Source organism: Entelurus aequoreus, linkage group LG16 (genome assembly GCF_033978785.1).
Source record: "Entelurus aequoreus isolate RoL-2023_Sb linkage group LG16, RoL_Eaeq_v1.1, whole genome shotgun sequence".
NCBI classification, from domain to species: Eukaryota; Metazoa; Chordata; class Actinopteri; order Syngnathiformes; family Syngnathidae; genus Entelurus; species Entelurus aequoreus.
Genome location: NC_084746.1, coordinates 23,990,671 through 24,007,714, shown reverse-complemented (window position 1 = coordinate 24,007,714; position 17,044 = coordinate 23,990,671). Strand labels below are relative to the sequence as shown.

The window sequence follows — 17,044 nt, the reverse complement described above, 5'->3', positions numbered from 1 at the left end:
AAAGCGAGGACCCGCTGGACTATAGCTACAGAGAGCAACGTGGAGACAGATCGTTCGCCAGCAATGTGAAAATTGAGCTCCCGCAGCCATTTTCCGTTGAGGAAAAACAAAGTTTCCCCTGCTGGGCCAGGCAATATGAAGTAGCAGTGAAGGCGCTTGTTGGAGGCACGGGCAGTAGCTTTGATTATGAACTGGTGAGGATTTTACCCACGCGGCTGACAAAGGCTGCTTTTCGTCTCTGGGATAGCTTGCCAGCTGCTGTTCAGGTGGACTACGAGCAGGTGAAAGAGAAACTGCAGGAGGCTTTCGGACAAAAACGTTTCCTAGACTGTTTCAGAGCAAATATCTCTGCCCGCCTACGTGCTCCCGGAGAGAGTCTGGAAGTATACGCAGCAGACATAAGCAAGCTAGTTCAGGAAGCATTCCCAGGCTACGGTGATATAGCCCAGAAAGAGGAGAAATTTCGCAGATTTTTGGCTGGACTCGACCCAGCTCTGAGAGCTAAATGTCATGAGCAGGGAGCGACTGATTTGGAGGAGGCCCTGATCATCGCTGGCCGGTGTGAGATGGCCAGAGAGGCCCTAAAGATGGACTATGTCAGCACACAGGTACGCCCACCTCCCACTGAAAGCGGTACAGCGGCCATGGTGCACTCCATATCTGGTGATGGCGGTGGGTTGTATAGGACTATGGACAGACTTACGGCAGATATGAGGGAAATGAGGATGGAAATGAAACGAATGGCAGAGGAAAACACCCGACTGCGATCCAGCCACTGGAAAGATGAACGGCGAGCACCTCATCCAGTACGTGGAAGTCAGTGTCAATGTACTTGTGGGGAGCTAGGCTGTCCGTCTCGACCATGGGGTCAACAGAGAGGGCGTTCACCTGACGGTGGCTATGAACAGAGAGGGCGTTCACCTGACCGTGGCTGGCGCGAGCGGCGCACAGAAGGAGGGCCGAGGGAGAAACAGGACTATTGGGGTCCCTACAACAACCGAGCCAACTCCCCAAGTTGGCGGGGTCCAAGACCTGCTAGAAGCCCCTCTAATGAGGAAACACAGAGACGGCGAGGTGTGCATTTTCTCTCCCCCAGGAGGGAAGAAGCAACAAACCAGTCGGGAAAAGAGATGTAGCTGATGTTGCAGCCCAAACGTCAGCTACAGAACCTATGGGCCCTATGGAGGGAGGGATGTTTATCCCCTCCATGAGCAATGCAATGACACCGGACAAGACAGAACAGCGAACCTCATATGTGAGGGGAAGCATTGAAGGGACTGAAATTAACATATTGATCGATTCAGGAGCAACCGAGTCGTTCATCAGTGACAACTTCCGCAGGTCTGTTCCAGCCCTGCACAAGCGACCCTTAACGGCGGATTTTATTGCTGCACGGGCAGTGAATGGACAGTTGCTCGACACACTGGGCACTATAACAGTGACTATGCGTCTGGAGAAGACCTCCCGACAGCAGGTTTTCCATGTTATTAGGGGGTCCACACAAACAGCGCTACTGGGCTTGGACTTTCTTGTCGCAAATCATGCCCTTCTGGATTATGCCCGTGGCAAACTACACCTATGGGACACTGCACTTCCACTCCTGAGTGGAAAAGACCTGATTCCGGAGTGTTGTAATGTTTCCATCGCCACTGTTGTGACACTGCCCCCCCTCAGTGAGATGCTGGTGCCTGTGAGTGTGTCCCCACCTGGGCCCGTTGATCAACTTCCTGACTTTGTGGGTTACTTATCACCCAACCTGAAAGGCAAAAGTGAGTGTGTCATAGCTCACACAGTGACATCTGTAAAGGACGGGGTTACCACAGCCCGTGTGTTGAACCCTACAGATCAGGACATTATACTGAGAGAAGGCGTGCACCTGGGGGAGTTTTTCTCCGTGGATGAGGCGGAGATCGTGACACTTCCTCAGCGTCCAACCGAGACTGTCTCTACCATTTCATCCAGTGAGGTGCCTGTTGTGTCACTGGAGGAGTCTTCTGCTTGTCCGCAACAGAAAGCACAACTGGCTGCACTGCTGGCCGAGCATCAGGGGATTTTCAACCCGTCAAAAGGGGGGACTGGCAGATGCACCCTTATCCAACATCACATCAAGACCGGTGATCATCCTCCTTTGCGGCAGCGCGCCTACCGGACTTCATCAGAAAAGAGAGAGGAAATAGACAGGCAGGTGACTGCCCTGCTGGCGGACGGGGTGATTGAGGAAAGCTGCAGCCCATGGGCCTCGCCTGTGGTCCTTGTCAAGAAGAAGAATGGTGAGTGGAGATTCTGCATTGACTATCGTCGTCTGAACAGTGTAACCGTGAAAGATTCTCATCCGCTCCCCAGGGTGGATGAGACCCTGGATGCACTGGCGGGCTCCCTTTGGTTCAGCACATTGGATTTCACTAACGGATATTGGCAGGTCGAGGTCGCTGAGGGAGACAGGGAGAAAACTGCCTTCACCACGGGCCGGGGCCTCTACCAGTGGCGGTCTATGCCGATGGGCCTTACTAACTCACCTGCAACATTTCAGCGCATGATGGAGCTGGTGCTCAGAGGGCTCCCATGGCAAGTGTGTATGGTGTACCTTGACGACGTGTTAATATATAGTCCCACCTTTGAGGCCCATCTCACCAGTTTGCGTGAAGTTTTCTCCAGGATCCATGCAGCTGGCCTCAGGCTGAATCATAAGAAATGTCATCTGGCTCGAGATCATGTAGTGTTCCTGGGACATGTTGTTTCTCGCCACGGCTTACAGCCCGACCCTCGAAACACAGACAAAGTCAGAACCTGGCCCACACCACAGAACCCAACCGAAGTGAGAGCCTTTGTGGGCCTTTGCTCTTACTACAGACGCTTTGTTAAAAACTTTGCCCAATGTGCAGCCCCTCTGCACCGCCTCACCTGCAAGGACACACCTTTTAAATGGACAAGTGAGTGTGACACAGCCTTTGAGTACCTGAAGGGGGTGCTTTCATCTGCTCCAGTTGTCACCATGCCTGATTTTAACATCCCTTTTAAAGTGTACACAGATGCCTCTTTGGAAGCAGTGGGGGCGGTGTTGGCTCAGGACCAGGACGGACTGGAGCGTGTGGTGTCATACGCTAGCCAAGCACTCAGTTCCCCAGAAAAACGCTGGTCTACATTTGACAGAGAGCTGTGGGCCGTAGTGTGGGCTACACGGCAATTCAGACATTACATAGGGTCAGCTGCCTTTACCATCATAACTGATCACAAGCCTCTGCTGGGCCTGCGTGGCATGTCCATTGACAAGGATCCCACGGGACGCCGAGCAAGATGGATACTGGAACTGGACCCTTATAACTGGAGTATGCAGCACAAGGACGGCAAACGGCATACTAACGCTGATGCACTTTCACGGCGTCCTCAAGACCCTGAGCCTAGTGTGGTAAACACAGGTGAGACAACCACACAAGTGAATGTTATAAGCTCAGATATAGAGCCCAGCGTTCCCCAACCAGTCACTCAACTGCTACAAACAACCACGGGAAACCCACCGACCTCTGACCTCCATACAGGGGAGCGGCGTGTGGAAAAGAACAGTGGGGTGCAGGACTTGTCATTCAAATATGTACTGTCACATGACGGAACGGAAATGAGGGGGCTACAACGGGCCGACCCAGATATTAATCGGGTGTTGGACTGGATGGAGAGAAGTGGCTCCCGGCCATCTAAGGGGCAGATGAGAGGTAGCTCTAGGTGGCTTCGAAAATTATGGACTGAATATCCCCGCCTCGCTGTTGTTAATGGACTACTTTGCAGGACGGTGAACTCTCCCCTCACCGGAGATGCTCTGTGTCAGGTTGTTATGCCCTCCTCACTTATCGCTGATGTGTTGCAGCATCTACATGGGGGCTCTACATCGGCACATTTTTCCGTGGAAAGAGTGTGGGAACGTGCAAGGGAAACTTGCTACTGGCCGTTCATGTTCAAAGATATTCAGCGGTGGTGTGAACAGTGCATCCCCTGTCAAACCCGCAAGGCCCCGGTGCCTAAGCATCGGGCACCGATGGGGGGCGTCCATGTAACTCGGCCACTCCAGAGAGTGGCAACGGACATTCTGGAACTGCCAGTGACTTCTAAAGGAAATAGATATGTGTTAGTAGTGGAAGACTACTTTACCAAATTTGTGAATTTGTATGCTCTCTCTAACCAAACAGCACAGTCGGTAGCACAGTGTTTGTTCGATGACTATGTGATGGTGCATGGTGTTCCTGAAGTGATTCATAGTGATCAGGGGCGGCAGTTTGAAGCTGAGATTGTTCAAAGAATGTGTCAGCTCCTGGGAATTAAAAAGACACGCACTACACCTTATAATCCCAAATCGGACGGAATGGTTGAACGCTTTAACCGCACGCTGATCGACCAGCTTGCCAAATCGCTGCTTGCCTGCGGTGGTGAGTGGGATGATTATCTGAAACAGGTGGCTTTCGCCTATAACACATCTGTGCATGCCTGCACCAACTACAGTCCGTACTATCTACTTCACGGACGGGAGGCTCGTGTTCCAGTGGATGTGTTGGTGCCGTCTCATTTGGTGCGCTCTGACTTGCCTTTTTCTCTTGCTGATTTTGTGGCCTCTTTAGCAGAGAGGCTGGAGACTGCTTTCGCTGGTGCCAGGCAAGGTGGCGCCAACGCTCACGAGAAGCAAAAGCTGTACTATGATGGAGCTGTGCGTCACCGGCCGTATGCAGTAGGGAATCTGGTATGGCTACGTAATCCGACAGAGGACAGGATGAAACTTGCTCCCCACTGGAGGGGGCCCTACAGGGTCCTGTCTGTGTTGGACTCTCAAGGGGAACCTGGACTCACCTATCATATTGGCAACCCTTTGGAATTTGATGGACGGGGGCAGGTCGTTCATTATGATAGACTGAAACCATACACACTACCGATGGCTGCTGGTTTTTCAAATGGCATGCCTACTTCTCCTAGTCAGGCTCCCTCATTGCTGGACGAGGGGTCGCCAGAGGGGGGTGCTGGGGCTGACGAGCCGCTGACCTCTGGTGACACAGGGACTGTTCAGATTACAGGCATCAGAGAGCCACTACAGACTGTTTCTCGTTCTGGGAGGAATGTGAGACAACCAGTTCGTTTCAAGGACTTTGTCACTTTTGGTTAGCTGTTTAGAAATAGAAAGAAAATCAAACAAAAATTGGGCTTTCGGTTGGAGGTTGTCAAGGTAACTTGATATGTTCTTACTGTGATGGCAAATGTTTCATATGTGTATAGTATGTCGGGATGCTATGGTGTATCAGAATTTTCTGGTGTACGTGGGAATAGTGTGGCATGCGTGACTGTGCAGTTGTGTGTGGGTTAACTCCTGTGTTTTGACTGCCTGTGTTGTTTTTGCAGTTATTCTGTTATGATGTTGAAACGAGGACGTTTCTTTTTGTAGGAGGGGAGGTATGTAACCTATTTTTATGGGCATGCCTCTTAATGATGTTAAGTTCCTGTTATAGGCTGTTTTGCAGTGTATGCTTGGAGCTCTTGTTTTGAAGGCGCCTAGAGCGGAAGTGATGTCAGGTGTGGTGAAGCGGAGGTTTTGAGAAGAAGAAAAATAAAGTGGTCCTCGTGTGAACTGGAGCCTCCGTGTTTGTTATTTTGTAGTTTGATACAGTCTAGGCGATATTTATAAACCCTCGGTTGCATTTGTATACACTGAAATTTAAAACACTGAATTGCTATGCAATTAATTTTAAAACACTGATTTTTTTTTATTAAATAGAAAAAAAGAAAAGAAAAATTTAGTTCACAAAATTCAAACGCCAAAAATCTAGTTGCATAAATTCCGTGTCAAAAATAAGCTTTCGTAATAAAGACACAAATGAACTTCCGTACCACGCCCTGCACGTCAGCGCTCAGGCAGGCTTCGACCAATCAGGAGCGGCCACCGTGTCTGGCAACAACACCACAGACGTCAACCCATTTCGACACTCGACAGACGACTACTTTCCCACTGCAGCTCGTTTGTGTCTACTTCTTTCGTCACCAAACTATTATTCCATTCGTCATTTATTTCGATATTGTTTTTTTGTTTTTCTTTTGAAGCAGTAAGACGGCGTGCACTTTGTAGCAAGGCGCATTATTAGCCAGACGTAAGGAGAACACAAAATGGAGGTGGGAGACTCTCCAGGAAAGACCATGACTATCTTGATCAAAACAGCCAGCCAGGCTGTGGAGGACCAGACCGTCGACGGCGTCCATTGGAACTGGACGGTGAAGGAGCTGAAGACGCATTTGTCCGTCGTTTATCCAACAAAACCGGTACGTTTTGAGACTTTTGCTAACGTTACCGGAACTAATGTGTTGGAATGTACAGTTGTTGCCCCCCCAGCGCTTCCCACTGAAATAGAAACTAAATGCAGCGTACGATGATAGAAAGTGCTAGAATGGGTGTTAAGAGGTTCAGTTATGTCATTAATTTTTCATATTTAATTGTTTCCCCTTAAAACATTAAAAGATGACAGGGCGGTCTGCGCATGCGCCACATATTGAATAATAATTTGACCCTTTGCACGAAATTACTTTGCGACAGTTGCCACATTTTCAGACCGGATTTTACCTGCAAGAATACAACATTGGAAGTTAAGAAAGCAAATAATAAAGTTTATGAAATACAATAAAAATAAACACAGCATCCTACATTGTGTATTATAGTCAGTGTTGGGTTAGTTACTGAAAACCAGTAACTAGTTACAGTTACTAGTTACTTTATTTCAAAAGTAACTCAGTTACTTACACCAAAAAGTAATGCGTTACTGTGAAAGGTAACTATTTAGTTTTTTTTAAAAAGCTCCCATTTATGCACTTTTAGTCTTCATTTCAGTACTGTTATTGTAGTGGAGAATAATACAATCTGTTGATCAACTTCACATTTGCATCACTGAACTCTGCTAAGCAATGTGGTCTACATACAACACACAAAGACAAAGTTATGTTTAAAAAGGGCCAATTTATTTAAGTCCAGAACAAATTGACAAAACAATTTTAAATAGCTGCAACATAACATACATAAGCAACAAACAGCATAATAACAACATAGCTGTAAACCTGGCTTCACCTAAGGTAGGCACACGTGACATACACAAAGCCTAACCAGTCAGATTTGAATTGTTGTTTTGGGCAGTAGATGGGATCTTTGATCCAAGACACAACTTACATTTAACTAAAATGTTCTTTTCTTTGTTCTCGACAAAAGAAAAGTGAGAATATCTCATACTTGCCAACAACCATTCTCCCAAATTTCTCTCGATTTCCACCCGGACTTAAGGCACGCACCCTCCAGGTCCGTGCGGACCAGAGTGAGGACAGCCTGTCGTCACGTCCGCTTGGCCAACCAAAAAGTAACCACAGAACACTATACCGTATAGTGTTCTGTGGTTACTTTTTGGTTGTCCAACGGTTTACGTTGTATTGCGCACCCCCCTCCCCTCCACTCCCTCCTACCCCACACCCAGACACACACACAGAGCGCGCCTCCGCTTGTGACACAAGAGATTCAGAAGCACGGCACTGCAATAAAACACACTCAGATCTTCTGTTTCTAGCCGATACTACATAAAAAATAACGCAGTAACGCATCATGTCGTAACGGTAACTGAGTTACTGAATATAAAAAATAACGCGTTAGATTACTAGTTACCGCCGAAACTAACAGCGTTACAGTAACACGTTAGTCCCAACACTGATTATAGTATGTGTTTATTCATATCATTCAATTAGGAGCATGAATGTAAAATGTGCAATTGGTAAATAGATGGGAGTACAGTATACCATTTGTAAACAGGTATATGTAGCAAATGTGGTAATGAAACTACATTGTGTAAACTTCACTACCCCCAATGCCTTAATGGCCTACTGAAATGATTTTTTAAAATTTAAACGGGAATAGCAGATCCATTCTATGTGTCATACTTGATCATTTCACGATATTGCCATATTTTTGCTGAAAGGATTTAGTAGAGAAAATCTACGATAAAGTTCGCAACTTTTGCTCGCTGATAAAAAAAGCCTTGCCTGTACCGGAAGTAGCGTGACGTCACAGGAGCTAGTATTCCTCACAATTCCCCGTTGTTTACAATGGAGCGAGAGAGATTCGGAGCGACAAAGCGACGATTACCCCATTAATTTGAGCGAGGATGAAAGATTAGTAGATGAGGTATGTTACAGTGAAGGACTAGAGAGGCAGTGATGGACGTATCTTTTTTCGCTCTGACCGTAACTTAGGTACAAGCTGGCTCATTGGATTCCACACTCTCTCCTTTTTCTATTGTGGATCACGGATTTGTATTTTAAACCACCTCTGATACTATATCCTCTTGAAAATGAGTCGAGCACGCGAAATGGACATTTAAAGTGACTTTTATCTCCACGACAATACATCAGTGACACACTTAGCTACTGAGCTAACGTGATAGCATCGTTCTCAAATGAAGATAGAAACAAAATAAATAAACCCCTGACTGGAAGGATAGACAGAAGATCAACAATACTATTAAACCATGTACATGTAACTACACGGTTAAAAATTCTCAGCCTGGTAAGGCTTAACAATGCTGTTGCTAACGACGCTAAGGCTAATTTAGCAACTTAGCAACCGGACCTCACAGAACTATGATAAAAACATTAGCGCTCCACCTACGCCAGCCAGCCCTCATCTTCCCATCAACAGCCGTGCTCACCTGCGTTCCAGCGATCGACGGCGCGACGAAGGACTTCATCCGTGGGTTTGGCGGCTAGGCGTCTGCTAAGTAAGTAGTCCTTGTTGTGTTGCTGTAAGTATTGTACTTACCTGCTAATACACCGATCGATCCCACCTACAACGTTCTTCTTTGCAGCCTCTATTGTTCATTAAACAAATTGCAAAAGATTCACCAACACAGATGTCCAGAATACTGTGGAATTTTGTCGAATAAAACAAGAGGTTTTTGTATCGGGTCCGATGGGGTCCAACCACTTTTGTGGATTTTGTGACGTCACGCGCATAAATCATGTCCAAAGGAGTTTTTCAACCGGAAGTGTGGCGGGAATTTTAAAATTGCACTTTATAAGTTAACCCGGCCGTATTGGCATGTGTTTCAATGTTAAGATTTCATCATTGATATATAAACTATCAGACTGCGTGGTCGGTAGTAGTGGGTTTCAGTAGGCCTTTAAGAGGTGTGCTGAAAGATGAGATGGCAGGCAACGGTCTATAGCTCATTGTCTAGCACCAATAACTTAGAATATTGAGGCAGGTCAGTCCTCAGTCGCACACCCCTGAGAGTAAATTGTTTCGCTTCAGCTGGAGCCTATCAGAAGTTGCTGGAGTGTGACTGTTAAGGTTGACTAACTTGTTCTACAGTGCCCTCCAAGCACTGTATATGTAACAATATTAAAAATCTCATGGTACGACAATATCAAGGCATTAAAGCCAAGGTACGATATCATTGTGGTGTGTGTATATATATATATATATATATATATATATATATATATATATATATATATATATATATATATATATAACGTAATGCCATAGTGTGTAAAATGAAGTGGCAGGAATGTTTACAATATACACACTTACTGTAATTTAACACAATCAATGCTAAAATGTTCTAATCATATTTATTACTGCAAACACGTATGCAAATAACTGCGGGGACATTCCCTGTCTCAACTTTTAATTTAAGAGTTGCAGGGTCCTCTACAGTGGATATCTTTTCTATTAGTTTTGAAAATGCAGTGTCTCAGAAAAGTTAATGGCCTACTGAAACCCACTACTACCGACCACGCAGTCTGATAGTTTATGTATCAATGATGAAATCTTAACATTGCAACATATGCCAATACGGCCGGGTTAACTTATAAAGTGCAATTTTAAATTTCCCGCTAAACTTCCGGTTGAAAACGTATATGTATGATGACGTATGCGCGCAACGTCAATCATTGAAACGGAAGTATTCGGACACCATTGAATCCAATACAAAAAAGCTCTGTTTTCATCTCAAAATTCCACAGTATTCTGGACATCTGTGTTGGTGAATCTTTTGCAATTGGTTTAATGAACAATGAAGACTGCAAAGAAGAAAGTTGTAGGTGGGATCGGTGTATTAGCGGCTGGCTGTAGCAACACAACCAGGAGGACTTTGACTTGGATAGCAGATGCGCTAGCCGGCGCTAGCCGCCGACCACACGGATGATCGGGTGAAGTCCTTCGTCCTTCCGTCGATCGCTGGAACGCAGGTGAGCACGGGTGTTGATGAGCAGATGATTGCTGGCTGGCGTAGGTGGATAGCTAATGTTTTTAGCATAGCTCTGTGAGGTCCGGTTGCTAAGTTAGCTTCAATGGCGTCGTTAGCAACAGCATTGTTAAGCATCGCCAAGCTGGAAAGCATTAACCGTGTATTTACAGGTGCAGGGTTTAATAGTGTTGTTGATTTTCTGTCTATCCTTCCAGTCAGGGGTTTATTTCTTTTGTTTCTATCTGCATTTAAGCATGATGCTATCACGTTAGCTCCGTAGCTAAAGTGTTTCGCCGATGTATTGTCGTGGAGATAAAAGTCACTGTGAATGTCCATTTCGCGTTCTCGACTCTCATTTTCCAGAGGATATAGTATCCGAGGTGGTTTAAAATACAAATCCGTGATCCACAATAGAAAAAGGAGAGAGTGTGGAATCCAATGAGACCTTGTACCTAAGTAACGGTCAGAGCGAAAAAAGATACGCCCTGCACTGCACTCTAGTCCTTCACTCTAACGGTCCTCATCCACAAATCTTTCATCCTCGCTCAAATTAATGGGGTAATCGTCACTTTCTCGGTCCGAATTGCTCTCGCTGCATTGAAAACAATGGGGAAATGTGAGGAGACTTTCAACCTGCCACGTCACGCTACTTCCGGTACAGGCAAGGCTTTTTTTTTATCAGCGACCAAAAGTTGCAAACTTTATCGTCATTGTTCCATACTAAATCCTTTCAGCAAAAATATGGCAATATCGCGAAATGATCAAGTATGACACATAGAATGGATCTGCTATCCCCGTTTAAATAAAAAAAATTCATTTCAGTAGGCTTTTAACTGACATTTGAACTTTTAATTATGTTAATACCTCATAAATTGACGTTGAGCTTAGCTGGCTTCTTCTTTTCCAGGTGATGGTAGCTTATCAGGAACCTTTGGTGTGCAGTAGTTGCTTTCCTTCAGCACCGTGGGCCTTGACCAAGTCTGTTTTGGCTTGGAACACACGAGGCGAACGATGAATAGATACAAATAGATGATATTTGTCTATTACCTTACCACTTCTATGTTAGCTACCTCTCTTTGTTCATAATGTATATTGTCTGCTGGATCTTCTCTTTATTTTATGCTGCCCTTTTTTTGCTGCAGCTGTTACATATACTGTAATATTGTACATGGTAATTGGGATTTTTTATATATTGTATATATTATATAAAAATATAATATGGTACATTTTTAGTCTACTTTATACCTGCATTATTTTTTCCATCTTTTGTAACTGAACTACTGTGTGGAAAAATTTCCTTTGTGGATCAATAAAGTTTGTCTAAGTCGGCGCTATGCGACAGAGGTTATGTTTTTGCCAGGGTTTGTTTGTAAGCAACATAATTTAAACAGTTTTATGAACAGATTTTTAAAAAAACAATTCTTCTATCTACTACAAAGTGGAACACACTTCACTTCCCGCTTTCTCTTTCGCTCCACTCACCCACATTGCTGACCCGCCCTGCGCAGAGGATTTTGGGAGATGTAGTTTATTTTTAGATCCGCTAAAGTAAAAGTGACTGGTGGGGCACAATTGCAGACTAAAGATTATGTACATGTTTTTAAATGATGAAAATCAGGCAAGCAAATTCAGATGCACTATAAATAATAGTTATCATGGTTTTGTCATTGTGTTATTTCTTATATGGTAACCTTTCTGCCGCAGAAAAACAGACACTTTCATAGCAAAGGTGATGAACAAGCAGTGAAACAGGACAGCATGAAATGGCTTGGACATTTTTTTTCTTGGGAGCGCCTGCATACATTAAAAACCTTTTGATTTAAAAAAATAAAAAATGTCACACTGTCAGCATTCCTTAAGCTTGAATGTTGTTTTCCTTGACCTTAGACTGAGTCTGACCAGAGGCTTATCTTCGCTGGCAAACTGCTACCTGACCATCTTTCCATGAGAGATCTCTTCAGACAGGTATGATGCTAACCCAGTGCTTCTCAAATATTTTCTGTTACGCCCCCACTAAGAAGAAGAAAATATTTTGCGCTCCCCACACACACTCACACACTTTCCACCATGACTATAAATAATATAATGTGTCTATAAAATTGTTATAACTATACCTCTGCATAACATTGTAAGTTTATTAACAATAAAGGAAACAACACACCGGCCTTTCCTCGTCTCCCACCGTGGTTACAGTGAAGCCAAGTGCTACATACTGTATGCTTCGTCATATTCTGTTACCGAAAAAAAGCATGTTTACTAATCGATTCGATAATCTTCCATGTCCGAATTGCGATGCATCGAAAAATCGAAATTTCCCCCAACTCTAGTCGCTTGTATAAAAGTGTGTTTGAATTCCAATAACCTGGACTGTGTATTGCTTTGTCAGAAACTCATTCAGGATTTCCCTGAGATTGCCACTATATATGTGGCGGTGGGGGCATGACTAGGGGCGTGGTCAGCATGACATCATCATATATGACATGATAACTTTGATTTGCAATGATGCATATATTTTCTTTTAAATAGGCTAAACAAACGTTTTATGTATATTTAAAAACAAATACTAGTGTATTTATGTATTAATAATACCATTAAAAACATTAATATTAAAATTTTTCTTATATAATCAGAATCACAATCAGCTTTAACACAAGAAATTTGACTTGGTGGACTGTGCTCTCTTTGTTCAATGCAGTTTCAATTGTGGCTGCTTATTGTAAATGGTAACAGGCTATATTTTATTATGCCCTCACTGAATGCTGCAATTTAGGTTGCCAAATATATAAACAGTCCTTTGAATTAGATTTGAAAACTTTTTTTTTTAAGTGTTTTGTTGACATTCAGACTGGGGGGATACTAGGATGACAGGCGATGCAAAATAATAACAATACTGAAATAAACTGCAACAAAAAACAGTGCAATTAACAGTGCAATACATTTTCATAACATGGTCATTACTGCATAGTTTATCTTGTTATATTCTTATTTTCACTGTTATATTTGTATTCTTATTGTTGCTTTTTATTTTTATTCTTATTGTTATATTTTCATTTTTTTTCCATTTATACCCCCATTATGTACTTTTTACTTTTTTAAATTTGATCTCAATTCTGTACACTGCTGCTGCAATTGTCATTTTCCTGAAGGAATCAATAAAGTACTATCTATCTATCTATCTATCTATCTATCTATCTATCTATCTATCTATCTATCTATCTATCTATCTATCTATCTATCTATATCTATATCTATATCTATCTATCTATCTATCTATCTATCTATCTATCTATCTATCTATCTATCTATTTATCTATTTATCTATTTATCTATTTATCTATTTATTTATTTATTTATTTATTTATTTATTTATTTATTTATTCATTCATTCATTCATTCTAGGGATGTCCAGATCCAGGTTTTTGCACTTCCGATCCGATACCGATGTTGTTTTTGCACATCCGATCCGAGCATGTATTAAAGTTTAAAGTTTTTTAGCCTACTTAGTTGTCAGATTAATGTTGAAAAGGGTTTTAGTACTCTTGATAACAACTAGCCAGCTGAGTTAGGTGAGTTTGAATAATACACAATGGTTGGTAACAAAAAACTGACCTGTTTATTCAAGGATAAACACAAAATAGACAAAATTATACATGACAAACAGAAATGGCATCATTGAACAGTAAAAAATTGAACAGTATAAAGTGCAAATAATGCTGTAAACATTATTAAAAAAAGCAAAACACACAACCTGAGTGGGATAAAATGTCTATAACTCAGCATCAATACTTGCTCTTGAACAAGTGTAAACTTAAAAAAAAAAAATTGTTTGCCCCCCCCCTGACTGCAGTCCAAGCATAATGGGGAGATTCTTTCTAACAAAGACGAGCATTGAAAGCCCACTTTACTCACGAGAGATAACGGCTCATCATCCAGAATTATTTCCTCGGCAATGACTGTAGTTATCCCCTGGGCTTTAGCACTGTTCAGTGGCAGTATGTCACGCTTCGCGAACGTTTCTGTCAGAGTTAGAGTTTTCTTTAGAAATTCTTCGTATTCTTTACGGTGGTATTTCGCTAAATGCTTGATCAGATTTGTTGTATTAAAATGTCTTACAACTTTACCACCACGCTTGACTTTATTGTGGCATGTTTTGCACTACACCTCTTCATCTTTTTCGTTTTGTAGGGTAAAATAATCCCACACAGCTGACATTTTTACCGGTAACTTCCGCTCGCCTTTCGGAACCATGAACCGGCATCCGCTTCCGATAAGGACGGTTAGGACACAGACCTGTTGATGTGTTGAAGGTGTGCTGGAAAATGCGGAACGGAAATTAGGGAGCAGCAGAAAAGTGGAATGTGTTATTTAAATCGGTGCGTTGGAAAACACGGACCGGAATTGTTTAAAAAACTGGATCTGGATCGGCATTTTCCCATGCCTTGCCGATACGCATTTTTTGGCAAATATCGGCAGCCGATCCGATCCAAGTATCGGATCGGGACAACCCTAATTAATTCTTAACAATAAAGTCATGTAAAATCAACCACACTAAAGAAAGTAAGCTATGTATACACAATGTGCACATACATGTAGGAATCAAGTTAGATTAATACTATAATTTAGAATAAACTGAAAAAAGAACTACAATTATGCAGGATGAAGGTTGAGTTTTAATTCCACTTGCTTAATGCTAACGCACAATGGATATCTTAGAGACAAGCTAACTCAAAGTAGCATGGCCAATCGCAGGGCACAGATAGACAATCATTAACACTTGCATTCATGTCTATGGAAAATTTACAGTTTCCAATGAACCTTACATATACATTTTTGCAATGTGGGAGGAAACTGGAGTGCCCGGAGAAAACCCTCACATGCATGGGGACAAATTTACAGTCCACACACGAGCGATGTACAAACAGGTTTGAAGACGCACACAGCATAAAATTAGACATTATTGTCTGTAGTAATGTCAAAATATTTAGGGTAGTTTACTCTGGCTTGAACAAGAAATACATTAATGTGCTTAAAATACCTTTATCTTTAACTTTCTGTTTTTACTTTTGCTGGGTATCAATCCGTTTAGGTGCGCTACCAGCTGACACGTCTTTTTTTTTTAAATAAACAAATGACAAAGTTTTTTTTTTATATTTGAGCTGTTTTTCAAGCTATATGGTATATTAATTTATACAATATATCACTTAATTTGTTTTCATGTTGAAAAAAGTGTTCATGTACAAAAAAAAAAAATATATATATATATTAGGGCTGTCAAATGATTAAAATTTTTAATCAGATTAATCACAGCTTAAAAATTAATTAATCATGATTAATCACCATTCGAACTATGTCCAAAATATGCCATTAACTGTATATTTTTGTGGGAATTGAAAGATAAATGACAGAAGACATGTGCATTTAACATATGTATGCATGTTTATTTTAATAACATCCTGTTTTTTACAATGACATTTCCTCGTCAAAATAGGAAAACAAAATAGGATGGCGTCTCTTATTTAAATGAAACTGAAATAGTAAAACAAAATAGGATGGTGTCTCCTTCTGTAACACACTAGCCATCTTGGCCATTTCTCTTCAACAAAGGAAAAACAAAGAGATTTCTCTTTTTTATCAAACCAAAAGAACATGGCCTACACAATTACATGTGGCCCGCTTCTCTATTCATCCTTTAGCCAGTTACTGAGGCAAACCAATTTGTCCACATTTTCTGAGAGTAAAGCTGACCGCTTCTTTTGCACAATGTGACCGGCAAGTGAGAAGAGTCTTTCACAGGGAACTGAGGATGCAGGAGTGGCTAGATATTTCCGAGCCAACGGAGCCAGCTTGTCATGGGCTCCTGCATGAGATGACCACCACTGCAAGGGACAGTCCGTCATTTCAATGGTGGGCTCTGCTCTGTACCTGTGTAAGGCTCTGTCAGGCTGTACCTCTTCATCTGATTCTGAATCTGAGCCCAGCTGTAGAAGAAGGTTCATTTTCTTCTTGGGTGGCCCATCTTCAGTAGTGTGTGAAGGTCTTCCAGGTGATTCACGCAGAAGGCCTCCAAGTTTGGTCCACACCTCCTCTCTGTCTGCCTTGGGCACACTTTTCAAGTCCTTAAAACGTGGGTCCAGTGCGGTTGCAATCTTGAGCCATGCATTGTTGGTGTGTTCTTGGCGGGAGCCTAGGTCGTCTTTGAATTTGGTCTTAAATCTAATCATGTATGCAGGGTCCTCATCAGAAGTTTCCATTACACGGTGTAAGTGGCAGAGGGCAGGTAGTACCACTGAGCAGGAGACGTAGGCCTCCCCACCCAGGATCTGAGTCACATACCTGCAGTGGAAAACACACACACACACACACACACAGAGAGAGAGACACAGAGACAGATACACACACACACACACACACACACACACACAGACACAGAGACAGATACACACACACACACACACACACACACACACACACACACACAGAGACAGACAGACACACACACACACACACACACAGACAGACAGATACACACACACACACACACACACAGCCACAGACAGACACACACACACACACACACAGACAGATACACACACACACACAGACAGACAGACACAGACAGACAGACAGACACACACACACACACAGACAGACACACACAGACAGACACACACACACACAGAGACAGACACACACAGACACACACACACACACACACACACACACACACAGAGAGAGAGAGAGAGAGAGAGAGAGAAGGAGAAAGACTCAAGTAAATTACTTGAATGCAAGTTGTTACATTT

The 17,044-nt window shown here is 42.9% G+C and overlaps 1 protein-coding gene across 1 annotated transcript in view; it reads left to right on the top strand.

Annotated features, from left to right (window-relative positions):
• The first annotated feature begins 5,868 nt into the window (after nt 1-5,868).
• herpud1 (homocysteine-inducible, endoplasmic reticulum stress-inducible, ubiquitin-like domain member 1) overlaps nt 5,869-17,044 on the top strand; it is a 29,373-nt gene continuing 18,197 nt past the window's right edge. Inside the window, exons 1-2 of the mRNA XM_062022431.1 lie at nt 5,869-6,285; nt 12,132-12,209. Of these exons, the coding sequence (XP_061878415.1) occupies nt 6,133-6,285; nt 12,132-12,209 (231 nt within the window). The 5' untranslated portion in view covers nt 5,869-6,132. The remainder of the gene's footprint in view (nt 6,286-12,131; nt 12,210-17,044) is intronic.